At 41.7% G+C, this 24,013-nt stretch overlaps 1 protein-coding gene across 3 annotated transcripts in view; it reads right to left on the bottom strand.

Moving 5' to 3' along the window:
* Positions 1 to 9,258: 9,258 nt before the first annotated feature.
* Positions 9,259 to 24,013, bottom strand: part of LOC132836736 (galectin-4-like) — a 30,768-nt gene continuing 16,013 nt past the window's right edge. For all 3 annotated transcript variants that reach the window (XM_060856162.1, XM_060856160.1, XM_060856161.1), the window contains exons 6-10: positions 20,694 to 20,753; positions 17,897 to 17,929; positions 14,909 to 14,994; positions 12,979 to 13,144; positions 9,259 to 11,226 (exon numbers count right to left, since the gene is read on the bottom strand). In XM_060856162.1, coding sequence (XP_060712145.1) covers positions 11,080 to 11,226; positions 12,979 to 13,144; positions 14,909 to 14,994; positions 17,897 to 17,929; positions 20,694 to 20,753 — 492 coding nt within the window. In that variant the 3' untranslated portion in view covers positions 9,259 to 11,079. The remainder of the gene's footprint in view (positions 11,227 to 12,978; positions 13,145 to 14,908; positions 14,995 to 17,896; positions 17,930 to 20,693; positions 20,754 to 24,013) is intronic.

Here is a 24,013-nt window from a genome sequence, read left to right as displayed (position 1 = left end):
TTTTTTTAATCTGACCAGATTCAATCTTAAAATCAATTAAATAAGAAGCTAAACTACATTAATCTGTATGCGATTTCTGGGCCATTGTTTTAGTTTTTGATTTTAATCACCTTGTTAGAGCTCACAGCAAACAATTATTTTATTCATTGTTGTGTTATGAGTCTAGCTGGTTGGCTAGAACTTTTTGCCTGTCCTTAGTTGCTCTTGAAAGCTGGTGATGAGCTGCTGCCTTGAACCATTGCAGTCCACATGCTTTAAATTGGCCCATTATGCCGCTGGGGAGAGAATTCTAGGATTTTGACCCAGTGACGGTGAAAGAACGGTGATATATTTCCAGTTCAGGATTGTGAGTGACTTGGAGGAGAACCTGCAGATGGTGGTGTTTCCATGTATCTGCTAGCCTTGTCCTTCCAGATGGAAGTGGCTGTGAATTTGTGACAGGAGCAGAACCTCAGCCTGAATGCCATTCAGGATCACACTGAGCGGGATAATCAGTGCTCCAATCTGTCCCATATCTCTTCACTGGCACAATCTTCTGATGGCCCAGTAGCACTTAATTGCTTTGTGGCTGTCAGCCGCAAACTGCATGTACCGCCAGCCCCTGTCCTGGCTGGAGTTTCCTCTTGATCCAATCAGCTGGTAATCAGGAAAAGGGCGTGACCAAAAGGCTGAGCTGATGTAGGTATCGTTGCAGTGCCCGCAAGTGAACAGCTGTCTTGCAGTAACATGTAAGCCCCTTTGCTCATCACAGGTGCAGGTGAGCATTCCATGATTGACCTGGCAATGCCTGCAGGTAAATTGTTTCTGGGCGCATGAGGACCAAGGCACAACCCCAGCCCCATCCCAAGAAGCAAAGCAGATAGATTTTAACATTACAGATGCATTGGTTTTAATTTTCCACAGCTATAGATTCAGGCAAGGTTCCATTTGATTAGAAAATAGCAAATAAATCCCTTATCTTTCTAAAGCGATGGAGACAGAAAATGGGAAACAACAAGCCAGCTTAACATCTGACATAAGGAAAATGTAATGATCTGTTCTGAAAATTATCAGAGGGCACTTAAATTCAAGGTAATTTGGCAGAGTTAGTATGATTTACCGAAAGGAAAATCACATGGAACTCACCATGTTGTAAAGATGAATTAGTAAATGTACTCTACTTAAATTTCCAGAAGACATTTGATAATTTTTAACATCAAAGATTATTGTGGAAAACAAACGTCCATGATGTAAGAGGTAGCATATTGACATGGTTGGAAGATTGGCTGGCTAACCTGAAGATGATGGTGGATATGAATGTGTCTTTTTCAGCTTGGCAAGATGTGACTGATGGTGTGCCACGGGATCAGCAGTGTGACCTCAACTGCCGATAAGGTATTCTCAGTGACTTAGATGAAAGGACACAACCTATGATTGTTCATGACATAATGATAGATAGGAAAGTAAGTTGTAAAGAGGACAGAAGAAGGCTATCAAAAGATAGAGTTTGGTTACGTGAGTGGCCAAAGATCTGACAAATATAAAATATGTGGAAATTTACCATTTTGCAGGATAAATGAAAGAAAATGGTGAGAGATTGAACGTTCTGAGATGGAAAAGAATTTTATGTGTTCTCATACATGAATCAAAAAATGTTGATGTGCTGGTACAGCAAGTAATTAGGATAACTAATGGAATGTTATTGTTAATTGCAAGGAGAGTTGAACACAAAATTAGGGACATTATGCTTAATTTATATAGAGTACTGGTGAGATCACATTTGTAAGTCTGCATAGTCAATTTATTCAGGGAAGGATATAAATGCATTGGTGGTATTTCAAAGAAGTTGAAAATGTGTTGCTGGTTAAAGTGCAGCAGGTCAGGCAGCATCCAAGGAACAGGAAATTCGACATTTCGGGCATAAGCCCTTCATCAGGCTTATGCCCGAAACGTCGAATTTCCTGTTCCTTGGATGCTGCCTGACCTGCTGCTCTTTAACCAGCAACACATTTTCAGCTCTGATCTCCAGCATCTGCAGACCTCACTTTTTACTCGGCATTTCAAAGAAGGCTTACCAAACTAATGGCTGGAATTAGGGGGTTGTCTTAGTAGAAAAACCTAGGCAGGCTGGATTTTAGAAGAGTAAGAGAATACTTGATTCAAATATATAAGATCCTGAGGGGTTGATGTGGTAGACGTGGAAAGGATCTCTTCTAGTTTAAAAGGTTTTCATTGACAATTCAAAATAGAGATGAAGTGAAATATTTTCTCTCAAAAGGTCATGAGTCTTTGGAACTCTGTTCCAGAAAAAGTAGTTGAAGCAGAGACATTGAATGTTTATTTAATACAGGAATGGTTTGATTCTTGGTACACAACCTTGACAAAAATGGGATGGAATAGTCACTTATTATCGTTTGCACGTTTTACAAAAATAATACAGTGAAAAGTGTTTAAGTTGCCACACCACGATGCCTACATTAGTAACAGAAGACATATATAATTTTTTTAAAAACTTGTTTTCTTAAGATAAAATCTACCTTAGTTCAATGCCCGGCTCTTGGGTAAAGAAAAAGCCAGTACTGCTGCAAGACCATCACGTAGGGCTGCTGAAATACTGGGCCACTGAAGCATGTTGTCCACAAAACAAGACTCCACAGAAACTGCTCCAAGGACCTATCTCATTGCTGATCCTGGGAAGACACCACAAAAGCTGCCCAAAGGATTCCAGGGCTTCTGGATACTAGGAAATCATCTCAATGTTGAGCTACCACAGGCCTCTGTTGATGTGGCAGCCGATACCAGATTCCAGAGTCCCACTCTGAACTCATCAGCTGCCTCGCTGCTGTCCTCCAGATCTCATTCTGGGGGAGTTTGAAGTAAAGTTGTTTCAGCTAGAGGATAGTAAGAATCTGGAATTCACTGCCAGGTAGGAAACCTTACAACCATCAAAAAGTACTTACAAGAGTATTTGAAATGTCATGATATTGAAGGCTATGGGCCTAATGCTGGAAAGTGGGATTAGTGTGGATCGTTGATGGGTTTTTTTGTCAGTGCACACTTCTGTTTTGGCAAAGATGGGATAGAATAGTAACTTATTATCATTTGCAAGTTTCACAAAAAAAAGAAAAATGTTTAAGTTGGCACACAACAATGCCTATATTAATAACAGAAGACATCCATGATTCTTTGACTGCAGTCTACAGTAAGTCCAACCTTAGTACGAGATTATAATGAGGTAGTGGTTATGGACTTGAATATGTGGAGCAAATAAATAATTTCCTTTTATATCTTGTATATTTGACAACCAGATTTTGTTTGATAACAATAATACGTAGTAAAGATAAGAAAATAATTATAGATAAGATAATAGAAACTGGACAGGAGTAACTTGGAACACTGGCACAATTCTCACTGATAATGGGGAGGGAGTTTTGTTAATGATAAATTCATGTACAAATACGAATGTAATAGTTGCAAGTATAGCAGCAGAAAGCCCTTCTAATTCAGCACCGTCCTCATGACCTGCCCCATCTGTCCATCTCCCTTCCCACCTATTTGCTCCACCCTCCCTTCTGACCTATCATCTCTACTCCCACCTCCATCCACCTCAAATACCTTCTTCCCCACCTCCCCCTCCCACAACTGCCCCAGCCCCAGCCCCCTCACATTTATCTCTCCACCTAGCAAGGCTCCGAGCCTCATTCCTGATGAAGGGCTTTTGTCCAAAATGTTGATTTTCCTGCTCCTTGGATGCTGCCTGACCCGCTATGCTTTTCCAGCAGCACTCTCTTGACTCTAATATCCAGCATCCTCAGTACTTATTTTCCCCTAGTGTGACTTTTCAATTAATGGTAGGGTCCTGGGTAGTGATGTTAAACAGAGATCTAGGGGTACATAGTTCTTTGAAAGTTGTGTCATAGGTAGACAGATTTTATCAGGCATTTAGCGTGCTTGCTTTCATTGCTCAGAGCATTGACTATAGAAGTTGGGATGTCATGTTGAGACTGTATAGAGCATTGGTGAGGCCATTTCTGGAGTACTGTGTACAGTTTTTGGTTGCCCTGCTATAGGAAAAATCAAAATTGCTAGAATATTATTAAATTTGAGAAGCTTCACAAAATATTTACCAGGATGTTGCCAGGACTGGAGGATTTGATTTATAAGGAGAGGTTAGATTGGCTGGGAATTTCTTTTGACTGGAGCATAGGAGGTTGAGGGGTGACCTTATAGAAGTTTATAAAATCATGAGGGAGATAGATAAAGTGAATAGCAAAGTTTGTTTTCCCTTAGGGTGAGGGAGTTCAAAATAGGGGTCATATATTTAAGGTGAGAGGAGAAAGATTTAAAAGGGACCTTTTCGCACAGAGGCTGGTTGTAAAGTGGAATAAAAATGGTAGATGTAGGTACAGTTAGAACATTTAAAAGACATTTGGATAGGTACATGAATAGGAAAGGTTAACAGGGATTGGGACTAAATATAGGCAAGTGGGCCTAGTTTAGTTTGGGCAGCTTGGTTGGCATGGACAGGTTGGACAGAAGGGTGTTTCCATGCTGTATGACTCTCAAACTGGGTTAGACCCAATACATTATCACTGCCTCACTGGTATAAAGTGGTTAAGTGACACTGCAAGAATGTAGCTAGTATCTTATATGGAATGATGCAGGTAAAATGAATTGTGATAACAAGTTACTATCTGAAGGATGTCAGTTTAATTCTACCAGAGCAGACCAGAGATCAATGTATTCAGTTACAATAAGAATAAAGTACAAAGCACTTAATTGTATTTGAATCTGGGAGATTGTATCTCAGCCTGACTAGTTGTACATTCTCCCCTGCAAATGCTCAAATAAAAAAGGAGAAACTAAAAACAGTCTCAAGTGATCTGCAAGAAAATCGGAGGATGTATGAACTCTGGTGAATCTCCCCTCTTCAGAACCATGGCCAAGATGATTATAACAGTCTGCATGTATGGAAATGAGGCCTCAATTGATCATCTACCCTGAAGAGACAAAAGGGCACCCTCATAACTGAGAATCCATAAAAATTTGGAAACTATGGGAAAGAATACAGTTCCCTTTTAAAAACTGGAAGTTAATTGATGTAGTCACACCAGAAACACACTGCTTTGTTGTAGGGTGAAAATGTGTTGCTGGAAAAGTGCAGCAGGTCAGGCAGCATCCAAGGAGCAGGAGTGTCGATGTTTCGGGCATGAGCCCTTCTTCAGGAATCTGTTCCATTGTGGGAACAGGTTCTCTCTGCTATCAGCCTTCTGGCACACCAGCTTGTACACTTTCATGCGTAGGAAAAATTCAAATGTAAAGGTGATTTGGTGGCACATTGACAACTTTACTCTGGGGGAGTGACTGTTGAGCTGCGTTGTATATGACAGAGATTTATTTAATCCCTATTTGAATTATTTCCGATCTTTCGTGTATTTTCTCCTTGCAGTTCATATTGTTATGACCCCAGCATTGATCATAATAATGGGCACGTCAGTTCCCAGAATGAAACCCAGCTTGACAGACCATAAATTCTACTTTCCCTTTTATTTAACACAGTGGTCAAGCATAGTTCAGTGTAATGATGAAAGGTCACTGGATTTTAAGTGGTAACTTTGTTTTTCTCTCTACAGATGCTAGCAGACCTGTTGCATTCCTCTAGCACTTCCTGTTTTCGTGATATATTCGCAAGAGGCTGCCAGTGTAGTTTTAGCAAAATAACATGAAAGTTTCTTATACAAAGAAAATACAAAGTATTGGAATTATCTTATTACAAACAGCATTCAATGATGTTACCATCATTGAACCTCTGCTATCAACATCTTGGGGGTTGCCATTGTCCAGAAACTCGACAGAACTCACCGAAAGTGGTAGATGAAGTTTAATCTACATAAATGTGAGGTGCTGTATTTTGGTAAGGGAAATCAGGACAGGCTCATATACTTAATGGTCAGGTCCTGGGGAATGTTGCTGAACAAGAATGCAGGTTCATTGTTCTGAATCAAACTGGGATCCCGAGAGCTGTGAGACAGCTGTGCTAACCACTGACCCACCATGCCACCCAATAATAGGGGGTGAGGGGGTATAGTTAGCTTGAGTGAGTAGACAAAAATCTCTGACGGAGGCAAGTGTTGGACATTTTGGTAGGATGAATAAAAAAATCATGAATTTCTTGAATTGTATAAGATCCTGAAATGTCTTGACAAGCTGAATGCAACAACAAAGTCTCTTTCATTGAGCACACCATTTACAACTGAGCAGTCACCCTACAAGGACAGAGATAAGGAGAAACAGTTTCTTTCAAAGGCATGTACAATTTTGGACCCCTTGTCCTCAGAAGGTGGTGAGACGAGAGTCTTGAATTCTACAGCACAGAAATAGGCCCTTCGTACATATAAAAAAAATCACCAAACAATTCTAATCTCACTTGATCCAAAGTCTGACATGCCTTAGCATAATAAGTGTACATCTGAATACTTCTTAAATGTTATGAGGGTTTCTACCCCTCCCACCTATTGCGCTTGCCACACTGTTTTAAATTCTTATATTCAACAAAAGAACTGTGAGGCAACTCTTAATAATGATGCTCAATAATACTCATTTACTTGACACAATTAATATTAGAACAATAAAGTATGCTATAAGCTAACAATAAACTACCTTATGCTTTAACTTAATTTTGCATAATCATATACCACCACACTAGAACTTGGCTCGGCTCCATATGACCCTCAGAAGGGTCTTGAGAATCTGCCAATGGATTGATCAGGTTCAATTATCCTGATAGGGTTTTGGCGCGTTGATGGCAGAGTGGCCCTGAGAGTCTCAGGGGTGTCTTTCAGTGGTTATTCTTGAGTTACCCCCCGACCGGGATTTTGCAGCGATTCTTATCCTTCAAAACATTTCAAGGAATTAGCCCGGACCCTAAATTTGCTGGTTGTTTTAAGCAGGTGTTAGGTGGATATTCCAGGAGTGATACAGCTGGCCCAACTATTCAGTTGTAAATAAAACAATGTATTTGCAGGATTACCGAATGAACCACAAACAAAAGAGAAGAGAGTGCAGAACAATTTAACCTATTTGAAAACCTAGCAGAATGTCCCAACTTAATGATGCTAATCCAAATACTTGCAACAATCCCTATAAAATGCTCCTTGCCAAAAAAGGTCAAATCAAACACAGTGTCTTACAGAAGAGATGTCAGAGAGAGGGAGGATCAGCATGGACCTGCTTCTTTCGGTTCAGCAGCTTCACTACTGACTGCTTACTAAAGCCAAGCCAAACCAGAGAGAAGCTGAACTGGAAGAACTGGCCACTCTGCTTTCATTGTACCCGTTTTCTGAAAGCCTTTTGCCTGAGGCAGTATCTGTTAGCTATAATCAAATTGGCCCTAAGGCCTCCCCGAGTCTGTGTCCTTATGACCACTCTGAAGAAAGAAACCAAGGACAACAGAACTTTGTTAAAAGAGCAGCATCGTCACACACTCTTTCAGGGGGGTCTTTAGAATCTGTCAATGGATTGATCAGGTTCGATTATCCTGATAGGGGTTGGCACGTTGATGGCAAGGTGGCCCTTAGGCGTCCATAATGTTAGGTGCAGGGAGCATATAGCCTCCTCCAAACGAGGGTGCTAGGCACCTCCATGTCTGGGAAATGACTCAATGCTCCCAATTGTCCCAAAGGCGATGTTCCATTGTCCCATGCAAGTCCAACTTCAGGTGTGTATTGCAGGGTCTGCAGTTGTCAAGTCTGTTTGCAAACCGATGTGGGTGGCTGCAGCCTGTCTGGATTCTGCAGCATAGGGATTGACATTGTCACTTTAGTCATGTCACATTTCCCAGCATGCTGTAATGTATGGCCATTTTATTGAAGGTCATCATAAATCAATTATTTTGGCCAGCCTGTCCAGCCACATACTCGTCCAGGCAGTGAGTTGTGGATTCTCAACACTGTCTGGCTGAAAAAAAATTATTGCATATTTGTATTTGTTGATGGATCCTTGTTAGGCAGGCGAATCAAGGGTTAGCAGGGTAGATGGGAATGTAGAATTCAAAACACAAACAGATCAGCCATGACCTTATTGAATAGCGAAACAGATTCAAGGGGCTGAATAATCACTGCTGCTCCTAATTTATCTGTTGGTATATAAAGGCCTTCTTTGGTGTTATGACAATTCTGTGATTCCACAGTACTGCTAAGTTGTGATTCCTTAGTGATGGATCTTGAGATCCCCCACTCAATGTATATTATGTTCTCTTGCCACCCAGTGTGCTATTTTTCTCTTTTTTTCTGTGCTACTTTTCTCAAATAGTGTTCAACATTCAGGGCTTCTGATCCATTGGCTGAGGGAGATCATTGGGGGTAATCAGCAGAAGGTTTCAGAGCCTATATTTAATTAATGCCATTAGATTTAACCATTGTTTGCATCTCTGCACCAACAACATTAAGTCCAGGAGCAGTGCTTAATGGCATGGTGTAAGGTCAACAACCTCTTCATCAATGTCAGCAAAACGAAGGAGCTGGTCATTGACCTCAGGGAGTGAGGTGGAGGGCACGCGTCTGTCTGAATCAGTAATGCTGAGGTCGAGAATGTCAAGTTCCTAACAATCCCACCTGGTCCACCTACTGTCAAGAAAGTGCAGCAACGTCTCTAGTTCCTCAAGAGGCTAAAGAAATTCAGCAAGTCCATCAAAATTCTTACAAATATTTATAGGTGTACTATCGAAAGAATCCTATCTGGATGCATCACAGCATGGTATGGTGACTGCTCTTCCCAAGCTCCAAAGAACCCACAGAGAGTTGAGAGCACAGACCAGTCCATCATGCAAACCAGCCTCCCATCCATTGACTCCATTTATACTGCCCGCTGCATTAGGAAACTAACGAACATAATCAAAGACACCTCCCACCCCGATTTATACTCTCTTCTGTCTACACACAAACAGCTTCTTCCCCATTGTTACCAGAATTTTGAATGGACCTGTTCAATGTTCATATTGATCTCTCTCTGCACCTTCTTGGTAGCTGTAACATTGTAGCCTGCACTCTGTTCTGTTGTTTAGTGCACTTGTTTAGTGCAATCTGCCAGTAAAACTCATAAGGCCAACACCTATCACTGTACTTGGGTACACATGACAGTAATAAATCAAATCAAATCAAAGCAGGAGAGATGCACTGGAGGAAAGCCGTGGACCAGCTGGGGATGAGTTTCTTGGCTTATGATGTGGAGGCACCGGTGTTGGATTTGGGTGGACAAAGTCAGAACTCACATGACACCAGGTTATTGTCCAACAGATTTATTTGAAATCACAAGCTTTCAGAACATAGCCCCTTTGTCAAGTGAAGTGAGAGAGAAGCACACAGACCTAGTTGAATAACAAGCAAAAGGATGGCCTATAAACTGATTAAATGAGGCAGAGAGAGATAATTACAAAGAATTAAAAATAAAGTGGTGCTGGAGGCAAACCAAATGCCTGGAATAACATGATAGATATAAGAGTTGAGGGACTAACCAAAGTAGTAAGTAATCCAAACTGTATAAACTAATTAAGGTCAAGAGATCATAACAATTCGTCATGGTGATGGTGTCAAAACAGGACAGTAAGGAAGATTTTGCAGATATAGAACAGTGTGGTGGGGTTAGGTACAACGCGACTTGAATGCTTGATCACTGTTGAGGCCGTCTTCATGGGTCTTCACGGCATATACTCGTGACTCGGCCAATGTTGTCTATGGTATGGTATAATGGCAAGAACATGCAGATGCGATGACAACAAACAAATAGACGCCGACAACCATCGCCAGACAGGAATGTTCCCTCCCAGTCGGGGAATGGTTCAGCAGTCAAGGACATTTAGCCTCTGATCTTTGGGTAAGCGTTCTCTGATGTGGTCTTCGAGGTACACAACAAAGCAGAATTGCTGAGCAAAAACTGATAGCCAAGTTACATTGACAAAAACATTGACATGGGAGCAAGCAAATAACATGCAAAGGTTGTTTTCATCAGTATACATTTTTAAAGACTTCCATCATTAGAGCATTATACAGACAGACGTTCGGTCAAAAGATATAATTCAGTCTTTATATAGAGTTTTCTAGGAGAAAGTGAGGATTGCAGATGCTGGAGATCAGAGCTGAAAATGTGTTGCTGGAAAAGCGCAGCAGGTCAGGCAGCATCCAAGAAGCAGGAGAGTCGACGTTTCAGGCATAAACCTGAAGAAGAGCTCATGCCCGAAATGTTGACTCTCCTGCTTTATAGAGTTTACAACAACATTTAAACACGATTGCTGTCTGAGATGGAGAGAAACTGTAGGTGCTGATGAGAAGGTTAAACGGGAGTCCAGAACAAAAGGGAACAAAGCTTAAAATTCAAGCCATGTTGTTTAAATGGAGGAAGGGTGGGGGAGGTTAAATGTTAAGAAGAATCTTTTTGCACAAAGGGTTGTGGAAACCTGGAACTAGAAACAAGTCTGTAAATAAAATGGAGTTAAGCTACAGGTCAGGCATGATCGAACTGGAGGTGGAATGGCCTTCTCCTACACCTGTGCTCCACGTGAAAAGACTATGGAGCATTTTATTTCACAGATGTTTGTGTTTTGAACAAACGTTTGGGTTCTCCTCAATGTTATCTGCTGGCCACCATCTTGGTATGTCACATGGATTTCCACAAGATGCTACAGCAAATTCATGATATGGACAATATCTCCTTTATAAACTGTTGTGTGTTTTCAGAGGAGAGTAGGTCTGTATGGATGGCTTTTTCAAAGAAATGGTATTGACCGAAAGGGGGCTTTTTTTTCTGTGTCATTGTATAATTTTATAAATCGCTGTGATGGGTATGGAATAAGGGAGGGGGAAAACTCAAACACTAGACAAGATCCACATGAATCACTGCTGTTAATCATGCAAGTGAGGAATTGACTTCTTCACTACACTCAAACAAAATCACCACAGATTAGGCCCTGTGGAAGGGGGATTTAGACTAACGATTGAGATTAAAGGATTATTCTTCTAGAAAAGACAAACCTAAAAGAATTTGTACTTGTGAAGGGGAAAGGATTCTACCAAGGATAAAATTCAGCAGAATGTTTACTTCAAAATATTAGTACTCCACAAGGGAAAGACTGACATCACCAGTGACCTCCAATTGATCGATCTGATTCAGAGGCTGCACACGATGGTTGAAGTTGAAGAGGTGTCTTCCATTGACTAAGATCTTGTAGCAAATTGGTTGAATCATAATCTGCATCTAACAAGATATAATTAAAAATGTATCAATAGCTGCCAACTTTCAAATACTCTATGAGTTGATTAGATACAAAGTCCTGAGCAACAAAGGATAGGTGTTTACATTGGATTACCAGGCACCATCAGGCAACAAACTGTTCTGGTTGCTAATTTTGGATACTTGCTGCATTTAAAATGTGATGCAAAAGACTTTTTGTGACTCTAAGAATGTTCACAGAAGGGTTGTCACTTAAAGCATCACATTTTCAATGCAGCATCTAAAATTAGCAACAAGAACAATATCAATTTGTTGACTGGTTCACCAGAACATTGGAAAAACGCTCACACTATTAGAGTGGTGCTATAGGATTTTTAATATCCACCTGAACCACCAACATGTACAGACAAGAGCCATACTTGCTCAAAAACAGCCATCCAAGTCCAACTGAAAGCCAAAGAAAGCCTATCCATAGCTGGGCTGTGGACCAAGTGCAAAACTGTCCATGTGTGCCACCTGATCCTACAATTCTGAGTGCATCTACTTTGACGGTAGGATTTAACAGCAAAATCACTATATCCCAACTCCCAGTGGGAAGCCACTTTCAACAGGAAGTGTGAGTTGGGGTTAGGAATACTCATGTTCAAACCTACTGAGTAGACAAGCAGGAGGCTGGAAAAACACGTAAGGGAGTTGATACTTGGGAGGACTGTTTGGGGCCCTGGATGGAGGTGAGGGCGGTGGTACTTGGGAGGACTGTTTGGGGCCAGCCTAACCTTCCAGTCATCTCCCATTTCAATTCTGACATCACCCTTATTTCATTTGCACATCACTTTAAATCTATGCCCTTTCATTTGTGTTTCTTTCACCAACAGCAACAGCTTCATCCCATCTACTCTATCCATCTTGCCGGCCCTATACTCATCCCTTGAACATCTGAATAACAAGGATAACCATGTCTACAGCTCCAGTTTCAACGACATAATTCCACCCAAATTAATCTCCAAACTCTGGGACTTAGGTCTCTGTTCTGCCATCTGCAACTGGATCCATGACTCCTGACCCACAGACCACAATCAGTGAGAATAGGAAACAACACCTCCACAATAATCCTCAACACCAGCACTCTGCAAGGCTGCATACTCAGCCCCTTACTATACTCCCTACACACTCATGATTGTGTCACCAAATTTCATCCTAACCCCAAGTTTGCTGACGAAACTATCTACGACTGTAGGCCAGATCTCAAACAATGACAAGACAGAATACAGAAAAAGGATAGAGTGCTTAGAGGTGTAGTGTAAAGATAACAAACTCTCCCTCAACATCAGCATAATGAAAAAAAACTGGTCATTGACTTCAATACACAAGGTGGAGGGCTTACCCCTGTCTACAGCAATGGAGCTGAAGCAGAGATGGTCAAGAGTGTCTCAAGTTCTTCGGAGTGATGATCACCAACACCTGTCCTGGTCCATCCACGTTGATGCAACAGTCAAGAAAGCACAACAATCCTACCCTACTCAACCTGTCTTCATAGCTAGCACCTTCCACCAGGCAACAGCTTCATAAACTTTCCCTGCACTCTCTCCAAAGTGTCCACATCCTTTTGGTAATGTGGTGACCAGAACTGTACACAGTATTCTAAATGTAGTACTCTAATTAATTCTCACTTTCTGTCCACAGATCTTGCCAGACCTGCTAAGCTTCTCCAATACTTTGCTTTTATTTCATCCACAGCAAGTCTGATCAGGACCACGCAACATGCAGAAAGCATACCTCAAATGTTTGACCAGGCAAAAATGGGAGAAATGGCAGGCTCCTCTCCTCTGTGCCCCACTTCTTGTTGATGCAACTGTTCCTCACTACTGCATTTTCATCAAATCTTTGATTGATGTGGAGGGCGATGTTGTCATAATAACTCACCTTCAGATTAATGGTAAACCTGAAAAAAAAACAGGCACAACATCAACTGGGAGATGATTTGAGCTTTATACAGGATAGAGAGGCGTTGAGGTTTAGGTAGAGAATTTCAGAACTTAGTGGCCATCAATGGTAAGGCAAAGGAAATCTGGGATAATAATATTCACCCACTCTTTAAACAAGATGTGTTTTTCTGCCTCCATCACTCTTTCAAGAAATTAACCACATCCAAGGTGTAAAAATGTTATGTTCAACTATTCCCACTCCTTTCGAAAATTACTTAACATCACTGACTCCAGTTTATTGCAATTTATGTTAAATGGAGCAGGTGCTGCTTAGGCAGTCTTTGCTGGGCCTTGCATAACTTTATACATCTTTATACTTTACACAGAGGGTGGTAGGTGCCTGGAATGTGTTGCCAACAGAGGTAGTGGAGGCATGCACGGTAGATTTATTTAAGGTGCGTCTGGACAGATGCATGAGTAGGTGGGGAGCAGAGGGATAAAGATCTGTAGGGATTGGGCGATAGGTTCAGACAGTGGATTTGGACGGCACAGGCTTGGAGGGCCTAAGGGCCTGTTCCTGGGCTATAAATTTTCTTTGTTCTTGAGGCCTCCTCTGTTCGAAACAAAAATTACCATAGGTAAACCAAGGAAAATGTTCACTCCCTGAAGGTTGAACAGCAGAGTCACACTTATATGAAAAACGTTCCCATAAACAGTTTAAAAACATGGAGCAATCATTCAAGTAATAAAAATAGACAAACACAATTCTATAAGTATCTGGGGAGTATTGGATCAGATATCAAATAAGGAATAACGTTGAATTCAAATTGTGTCAAAATTACAAACAAATCCACTGGTCTTACATAATGGGCACTTAGCAATGTCATCACTAAAGAACTTCATTCAGGAACAAAACCATGTAAAGCAGAGCATTCCAAAGTGACAGTCATGTGCCAAACGTTGGGGTCATGGTCGACAGCAGCAGTGGCTGCCATGGAACGATGATTGAGTGACCAACTGTGAGATTATTCAAAATGACTGGCCTGGCCTGAATAACCCAAATTAAAGCCAAACTCAAGACCTTGACTTGAGTAACAAAAATGGTCAGACCACACCATCCCTCCTCCATGAACTGTCTCAGGTTTGAGGGATCATGACAATTTTTCACCCTTGAAATGGGATCCAATTCAGAAAAAGATTTGAAACTCCTGTTTTGATTTTTGGAATTATTATTATTCATGGAATGCAAACATCACTGGCTAGGCCATTCTAAATTATTCAGAAGGCAAGTAAGAGTTAATTCCATTGCTGTGGGTCTTGAGTCACATATAGGCCAGACCAAATAAGAATGGCAGATTTCCTTCCCATTCGCTATGACAATCAACAGTAGTTGCATGGTCAGCTTTTTAATGTCAGATTTTTATTGAATTCAATTTTCATCACCTGTTATGGTAAAATTTAAGTACATGTCCTCAGAAAATTAGTCTGGGGTCCTGGATTATTGCAGTGACATCACCACAATACTACTAAAGAGAAGTAAGGGTGTGTAAGAGATCAGAATTAGGAAAAGCACAAACACTCGAGAATCTGAGGATGGTGATATTTATGAATATTCAACAGGATGAGACCACAGTTGGAAATGAACACAAGACTGACAATTGTGAAATTGAGGTGTTGGGCAGACTGGCTTGCCAACAATAGGGTTCAAATAATTTCAAACAATTTGTAAAGAACATTAAACGCTATGTCTTTAAACACAGTCTTCTATTCTATTTCCACACCTGTAAGGTTTGACATTCACAGTCCCAATAATCTTTATCTTCTGCTGCGGCTTGATACCTCCTATGTACGCCTGGTATGGAACCGGCTGAAAAAAAAATGGCAGTCCATCAGGAGGAGGTGATTCCAGGTCTCTCATCTCCAGAGGAATCTAGCTTTGTTTCTCAACCATCGGAGTGTGTCAGGGGAACTGTATTCTGAAAGCAATAGTGGGACCTGGACATTCCCAGACACTGGATTCCAGGAAGTTTGAATCGAAATTTGTACAACTACTCTCTTTAACTTGCGCAGGTGCAGGATCCTTTGACACCTGAAAATGTGGCCAGATGCCTTGTGGAGAAAGGAGTCTAACCACCACAGGAAGTGGGGACAGGTCATGGACAGCAAATGGATGAGGTGCATTTTAATAAGCCTCTGTTTACAACAAAGCTGTTCAAGTGGCAGAGAGTGAGGGTGTGGGGGGCAGGGAAGGCCAAGAGAGGGACAGTTGCATTGGAGAGTGAGGTGGTTGTGGGGATACAGACAGGAAGAGAAGAACAGACAGATGAGGTAAAGAATGGAATGAAGTAGAGGTGAGAGAAAGGGGTTGAGATTTGGTACAGAAAGCTGTGGGAGAAAAAGAGTAAGTGGGGGGAGGATGGAGAGGGAAATGGGAGTGGGAAGAGACTGGGAGAGAAAAAATGGAGGGGGGGGAAGGAGAAAAGCTTAGCAAGGCAGCCTCTACATGGAGCTACAGGAGATGGGGGAAATACTAAATGAGTATTTTGCATCAGTGTTTACTGTGGAGAAGGACATGGTAGATATAGAATGTAGGAAAATAGATGGTGACATCTCGGAAAATGTCCATATTACAGAGGAGGAGGTGCTGGATGTCTTGAAACAGATAGGAGTGGATGATTCCACAGGACCTGATCAGCTATAATCTAGAACTCTGTGGGAAGATAGGGAAGTGATTGCTGGGTCCTTTGCTGTGATACTTGTATCATCAATAGTCACAGGTGAGGTGCCGGAGGACTGGAGGTTGGCTAAAGTGGTGCCACTGTTTAAGAAAGTGGTAAGGAAAAGGTAGGGAATGAAAGACCAGTGAGCCTGACATCAATGGTGGGCAAGTTATTGGAGGGAATCCTGAGGGCAGCATTTACGTGTTTTGGAAAGGCAAGGACTGATTAGGAATAGTCAACATGGCTTAGTGGTAAATAAAGTCTCACAAACTACATTGAGTTTTTTGAAGAAGTAACAAAGAGGATTGATGAGAGCAGAGCAGTAGATGTGATCTATGTGGACTTCAATAAGGCGTTCGAAAAGGTTCCTTAAGGGAGACTGGTTGGCAAGATTAAATCTCATGGAATACTGGGAGAACTAGCCATTTGGATTCAGAACTGGCTCAAAGGTAGAAGACAGTGTGTGGTAAAGGGTTGCTTTTCAGACTGGAGGCCTGTGACCAGTGGTGTGCCACAAGGATCAGTGCTGGATCCATTGCTTCTCATCATTTATAAAAAATGTGAACATATAAAGGTGTAGTTAGCAAGTTTGCAGATTACACCAAAATTGGAGGTGTAGTGGACAGCGAAGAAGGTGCACTGGGACCTTGATCAAATGGGCCAATGGGCTGAGGAATGGCTGATGGAGTTTAATTTAGATAAATATGAGGTGGCATATTTAGGAAAAACAAATCAGATCAGGACTTACACATTAATGGTAAGGTAATAGGGAGTGTTGCTGACAAAGAGATATTGGAGTGCAGATTCATACTTCCTTGAAAGTAAAATTGCAGGTAGATAGGATAGTGAAGAAGGTGTTTGCTTTCGGTTTTTGGTCAGAGTATTGATTATAGGAGTAGGGAGGTCATGTTGTGGCTGTAAGAACATTGGTTAGGCCACTGATGGAATATTGCATGCAATACTGGTCTCCTTTCTATCGGAAAGATGTTGTGACACTTGAAAAGGTTCAGAAAAGATTTACAAGGATGTTGCCAGGGTTGAAGGATTTGAGCAAAGGGAGAGGCTGAATAAGCTGGACCTGTTTTCCCTGGAGTGTTGGAAGCTGAGGGGTGACCTGATAGAGGTTTATAAAATCCTGAGGGACATGGATAGGATAAATAGGCAGGGTATTTTCCCTTGGGTGGGGGACTCCAGAACTAGAGGGCATAGGTTTAGGTTGAGAGGGGAAATATATGAAGGGGATCTAAGGGGCAACCTTTTCATGCAGAGGGTGGTACATGTATGGAATGAGCTGCCAGTAGAAATGGTGGAGGCTGGTACAATTACACCATTTAGATGGCATCTGGATGGGTATATGAATAAGAAGGGTTTAGAGGAATATGGGCCAAGTGCTAGCAAATGGGACTGGATTAGGTTGAGATATTTGGTTGGCAAGTTGGAATGAAGGGTAGTTTCTGTGCTGTACATCTCTGTGACTATGAGAAGACAGATGATCAGCAGTGGAGTAAATAAAGCTAAAGTAGTACGGATGCTGTAATTGCTGGAGAAACTCAGCTGGTCTGACAACACCTGTAGGAAGAAAGCAGAGTTAACATTTTGAATCTGGTGACTCTTCATCAGTACTCATTCTGTGAGTAGTGGAGAGTGAGATGGGAGAATCAAGTATGCACCTATGGGTTAGGCAATGTATGTCCAGAGACACAGGAGAGCATGAGATGGTGTGAGAGGAACAGGGAGAGAGACAGTGATTGAGGGGAGAGATTGATATACAAGGAGAAAAAGCAAACAGACCTCGAAGTGCAGGTCCAAAGCCTACAAAAGAAAGTTTAAAATGAAACTAAAATCATGTCTCCTCGAAGAGATAAAATGTACAAAGTACAAATTAAAGTTATACAATATTCCTAACAATAACTTCCATCTCTTTCTCTTTCCTTCTTTTTTTCTACTTAAATATGTTATTAACCTTCAGCAGGAATTCATAGATGATCCTTTAATTCAGTATCAATTCTACATTAAAGAAAGCCCAAAAAAACTTAACTAAATACTCACTGGATTATTTACAGTCACATGAGTAGGTGCTTTCTGAAAAACAAGAAATGAGGTTAGGATTTGATTTTTTTCATTGATCGTACGGATGGATTTGCAGATGGGAAACCACCCCTTGCAAGCCACTCACCATCCTGATTCGGAACTATATCACCATTCCTTCAATGTCAATGGGTCAAAGTTGTGGAACTCCCTCTCTAACGGCATGTCAGCATGTGGACTGCAGCAGTTCAAGAAAGCAGCTCACTACCACTTTTTCCAGGACAACTAGGGATTGGTCATAACACTAGTCCAGACAGCAACACCTTCAATCCCTGAATGCATTTTTTAAACAAGCACAACCTATGAGATCTGTCACTGGCACAGTTCTTGTGCATTAATTCATGTGACATTGGTGTCATTGCCTAGGCCAGGATTCATTACTTATCCCTAACTGCCTTCAAGAAGGTTGTAGTGAGCTGCCCCTTCAGTCCTCAGGGTGTGCCCAATATTCTGTTTGGGAGGGAGTTCCAGGATTTGTATCCAGTGGCATTAAAGTGAGCTGTTGTAATTCATCCTGTAGATGGTGAATAATGCATCACAGTAACTGTCACTGGTGAAGGGAGGCGATGTCTTATGCACTTTTTCAGATTTCTCATGGGATTCATTTGTTTTTGCAGTGATGTGGATCTGATCAGACATGCAATTAGACATAACTTTTGCATCAGTACCTGTGTCAGAGGTGTGGCAAATAATTGCATCAGATAATAGTTTGAGTTTCGAGTTTTAATTATCTGTTCAGTGTTGCAAACATTTGAGCAAATTGAAGTTGCACCCAATTCAACAAGCGGATGCAAAGATTGTTTGTAATAAGCACAGCTGCCTGATGAAAAAGTCAATCTCTCCATCCACCTTAACATGTGATGGTTTACACAGTGAGTACCAACACCACAAAATGATTCCGGGCCTTACTTCACTCCAGCACAAAAGCCCCTTCTTGTTCCAAGATTGAATGAATGAAACATGACAAAAGTGATCAGATTCAAACAAAAAAATCAAAGGTCATGCACCAGAGCAAGAAGTCAGAGCTAAATAGGGTTCCACAGGAGTGAGCAATTCAGCCAGTCCCAGCCAGAATGAGTGAGAGAAAAAAGGATGAAAATATCAGTTGAACTCACAGGCTTTGAGGTTAAACTCAGCACTGACATCAGTCAGTAGGTAAGAGGCATTGAGTTAACAAAGCTAGTTTACATTATTGGATTTAAGGTCTCTGTGGTGCAGTGGTAGTGTCCTACAACTGAGCCAGACGCCCGGGTTCAAGTCTCACCTGCTCCAGAAGTGTGTTAGAACATCTCCGAACAGGTCGATTTGAAAATAGATTAGCGGAGTGCTCTATTCACCAAGAGAGCGTTCAGTGTCTGGAACTTCACTGCCAGAAAGTGTGATAGAGGCAAAAACTCTCATCAAAATTAAGAAAAAGTGTTTGGATTTACACTTGGTATTTTGTGTAACCTATAGGGTTATGGACCCAGTGCTGGAAAGTGGGATTAGCTTTGGGTAAAAAATGAGGTCTGCAGATGCTGGAGATCACAGCTGCAAATGTGTTGCTGGTCAAAGCACAGCAGGCCAGGCAGCATCTCAGGAATAGAGAATTCGACGTTTCGAGCATAAGCCCTTCATCAGGAATAAGGGACCAGCCAGCAAAGACACAACAGGCTGAATGGCCTCTTTCTTTGCTATAAATATTCTAAGTTACTGACTAACTGAGTTCAAGCTTATCAGCCTGTTCTGTAGCCAATGCCATTACAATCAAGTCACAGAATAATAGAAGTATGGAAGGAGGTCATTAAGCCGATCGTGGCTGCACTAGTTCATTAAAATGAGTCAAAAGTCAATTTGAGGCACTCCTCTAATTTGTTCAGGTTGTTTCCATAGTAACAGTACATGGGTAAATACACCAGTCCAGATCCGGCTGTAATTCAGTTTTGCCCTTTCCAAATCCTTAGCAGCTATCACACCAACAAGCCACATAAATTCCCCATGTGATGCCATGTGACTCACCTTCAAGCGATTTCGCCTGCCGCCTGCAACCATTAGTGGAGACGCCTATGATGGGGTGGAGGGGGGGGGGAAGTCAATAGATTTACAAAGGTCCTGCTGGACATGGGCAGCCTGTACATGGCTCCTATCTCCATCCTCCTACAGGCCCCTACAAATGCTTGGCTGGATGGTCAAAAGCTTCTCCTGCCTCTTTGCTTTTATCGTTTGCTCTTGACATGAACTTGTGTTGAAGCTGAGGAGGTGAAGATAAGGGAGCTGGGGGCAGGGCATTGAATAAGTTTGGATGAGAATAGGGGTGTCATTCCACATAGGATGAACTGACCTGTCCAAATTAAGTGGGCCACTCTTAAGAGAAAGTCTGAGGCCAAAGATCATCTGTAGGGATTGTTTCTCTCGTCATGGGAAACTTTATCAAACTGGGTTGAATACCGTCTAACTTGAACAACTGTATTCTTGTTGTTTTATTTACATTCTATGTGCATGTGATAAGGCTTGACATTGAACAATTGAACAGAGACTCAGTCTCAGTCACAACTCATACATGTTCCTTTGGTTTGTTTAGTTCTGACCCTTGCATCACTCACTAAAAAACATATTTTTGTACAACCTTTAATACCTGCTAAGATAGAATTAAACTTTAAACAGAGTTAAAAATCACACAAACCTGTTGGACTATAACCTGGGTTGTGTGATTTTTAACTTTGTACACCCCAGTCCAACACCGGTATCTCCAAACCAAATTTTAAACAGTGAGACTTACAACTTCCTTGCACGGTGCAGCAAAAGGAAAAGCAGGTTTGGAGCTAAACATGGAGTGAACCTAGGAGGAAAATACAACACAATATCATCCACAAAGGCTGTGGAAAAAGAGAGAGACAAATAGCAAATCTTGATCTGAAAAATTAGTTTTAAAGATTACTCCAGGAACTAAAACTGTTTCCGAAAGGCTGCAGTATCAACATGACCCTGCAGGTGGCAGTATTGAGTTCCTGAAATTCTTGTTCTTATCATCATCAATATAGACTTACGTAGTACCTTTAATGTAGGAAAATATCTCAAGGTTACACGCAAGCATTATCAACAAAATGTGACACAAGAACAAAGACAAGAATTGACTTTGGAAGAACGAGAGGAGTTCTGAAGGGATTTGATTTGAAGAGATTCAATAGGATGTTTCCTCTTGGACTAAGAGAGTAAAAAGTGAGGTCTGCAGATGCTGGAGATCAGAGCTGAAAATGTGTTGCTGTTTAAAGCACAGCAGGTCAGGCAGCATCCAAGGAACAGGAAATGCGACGTTTCGGGCCAGAGCCGCCCGAAACGTCGAATTTCCTGTTCCTTGGATGCTGCCTGACCTGCTGTGCTTTAAACAGCAAAACATTTTCAGCTGTTGGACTAAGAGACTCCATTTAAAAATAAGGGTCTCCTGTTTACAAAACTGAGTTGAGAAAGTTCTCTTTTCTGAGAAGATCGTTTGTGGAATTCTCTTCTCCAGAGAGTAATGGAAGTTGGGCCATTGAATATTTTTAAGACAATGTTATCGAGCGCAAACAGGAAAGTGAAGTTGAGGCCACAGTAAAAGAACTTTAAAATTGGTCAATATTCAGAGACAAAAGGCTGTGTGACTGCCAGCTGCACAATTGTGGGGATTCAGCAGATAGATAGCTAGAGAGGAGCCCTGACCACTGAACTTGTTCAACAAGCAGGAGGCCTATAATGCCTGTGTAGGTGAAAGGAGGGACTGCAGTGTGGATGAGCAAAATGACTAGGATACAGTGGTGAAGAAAGCCATTCTAGTGGGGAAGCAAATACTAAAGAGGTATAGATGGGAGACAATGTAATCAGGGGGATAGACTGGGAACTGCAAAGATTGTGTTGCCTGCTTGATGTCAGAATTAAGCGATCTCCTTGTCGCTAAAGATGGACTTGGAGGGGGAGCAGAAAGATCCAGTGGTCCATATGGGAACCAAAGACAGAAATAGAATTAATAGGATAAAACACAGGTAGAATTGATGTTTTATATTACAATTTGGGGAGTTATATTTCAAATGAAAAGCAGAACATGAAAGGTGATCATCTCAGGATTGTCACCTCAATCAAGTGTCAAATGGCTTCGACCCAAGCAGATTACATTAAACGTGTGGCTCAATGAAAGGTGTGCAACATAGAAGTCTCCATTTGAGGAGCACTGATACTCCTATTTAGAATCACAGAAGTGTTACGGTGAGGAAATTGGCCATTCAGCTCATCATGTTTGCATTAACTCTTCAAATGAGCATCACAACTGAGTCCCATTCTCTGCTTTGTTTCCCCATACCCTACACATTCTTTCTTTTTAAGTGATAACTTAATGGAAAAAAGAGATATTCTGCTCCACTTAAACTGGGCTGAGACCAGCGCCCTGCTCAATTCTATACCTAAAGCTATGGACAGGACTTCAAATAGTTTATCAAACATGCTCTAAACATGCAAGATGATCATGGTTAAATTTGGTGCTTCAATCCCATTTTCTTGCATGCTCCCCAAATCTCTTGATTTTGACAGAATCAAAAAAAAACCTGACTATCCTCATCTTTTCCTAAACCTTTCCTCATCTCAGTCAGGCCCTTTAACTCTTAAACAATTCCCCAAGTAGCACTAAAGCTCTATTTCTGCTCTGCTAAGCCCCCTTCATTATCTCAGCTCATTCTGAGGAGAAGTCATACCAGGCTTGAAATGCTAACTCTGTTGCTCTCTCTACAGACACATTTGGCCAAACCAGTCCACACTGACCCTCCGAAGAGTAACCCACCCAAACCCATTCCCCTACATTTAACCCTGACTAATACACCTAACACTATGGGCAATTTAGCATGGCCAATCCACCTGATCTGCACATCTTTGGACTGTGGGAGGAAACCGGAGCACCCAGAGGAAACTGACACAGACACAGGGAGAACGTGCAAACTCCACACAGACAGTGGCCTAAGGTGGGAATTAAACCCTGTTCCCTGGTGCTGTGAGGCAGCAGTGCCAACCACTGAGCCACTGTGCTTGTTTCAGATTTCTACCATCTGCAGTTTTTTTGTCTTTACTCTTCATATTCTGGAATCTTACAAGGTGATCACCTCTTAGGCTGTTCATAATAGGCAGAATACTAACTATACTCAACCAACCAGCACTTACAAAACTCAGAACACAACATCCAACATTAAATGTGACCTTGCATTGTACAGTACTTGCAAAATAACCCAACTGTGCCACTAATTACACTAACAACCAGTTTAGGGGTTATAGTCAGGCCTGCAGTTTGGCTCACTTACGCATGCTAGATGTGCACACATGACCTGGTGTTCTATAAACAGAGAGAACATTTCTACACATTGAGCCTTTTTCATCTGAACAAAGTCTGTGCAACAATCATTGTCAACATGGCAGCAATTCAACCAATCAGAGTTTATTACTCTGGTTTGAGTTTAAACAAAAAAGTGGCAGTTAGCTGTTCCCTGGTTCATTTTCTATGGCAATGCCCTACCAATCAGAATCTATTCACCAACCAATCAGCACCCTCTTCTAATGCAGTATTAATTGTTAGAACAAATTACTACAAATCCTGGGATCTGTCCTGGAAACAACAAATGCTGGAGATCTCAGTGGGTCAGACAGCATCCATGGAGAGAGAGCAAACTCACGTTTAGAGTCTACATACCTCTTCATCAGAGCTGAAGTGAAATGTGGAGGGGGCAACATTTATGCACGAGTTGGGGGGGGGGGGGGAGTGGTGGGGATTGTGGAGTGTACAGTGCTGCTGAAGAAAAGATTTAATAATTCAGATTAAGTGATTGGAATTTGATCTTCCTTTGGAATTGGAACATATCAGAGAACAAACATTATGCACAAGTTCATAGTCATAACAAAGCTGGGGAAGAAACAAAAAAATCAGACTGGAAGGCAGTTTGGGAGGTGTACTTTCTGTCCACTAAACAGGATCCGACGGCTATCCATAGCTTATGCCCCACCCCCAACCTACAGGATGGGCCAGGCTAAACACACCCTAAAGGATGGGAGGGCTAGTTACAGCTTGCCCCCTACAGGCTGGGAGCA

The sequence above is a fragment of the Hemiscyllium ocellatum genome, chromosome 47 (genome assembly GCF_020745735.1).
Source record: "Hemiscyllium ocellatum isolate sHemOce1 chromosome 47, sHemOce1.pat.X.cur, whole genome shotgun sequence".
NCBI classification, from domain to species: domain Eukaryota; kingdom Metazoa; phylum Chordata; class Chondrichthyes; order Orectolobiformes; family Hemiscylliidae; genus Hemiscyllium; species Hemiscyllium ocellatum.
Note: the sequence above shows the minus strand (reverse complement) of the source record. Positions and strands in the feature narration are given on the sequence as shown.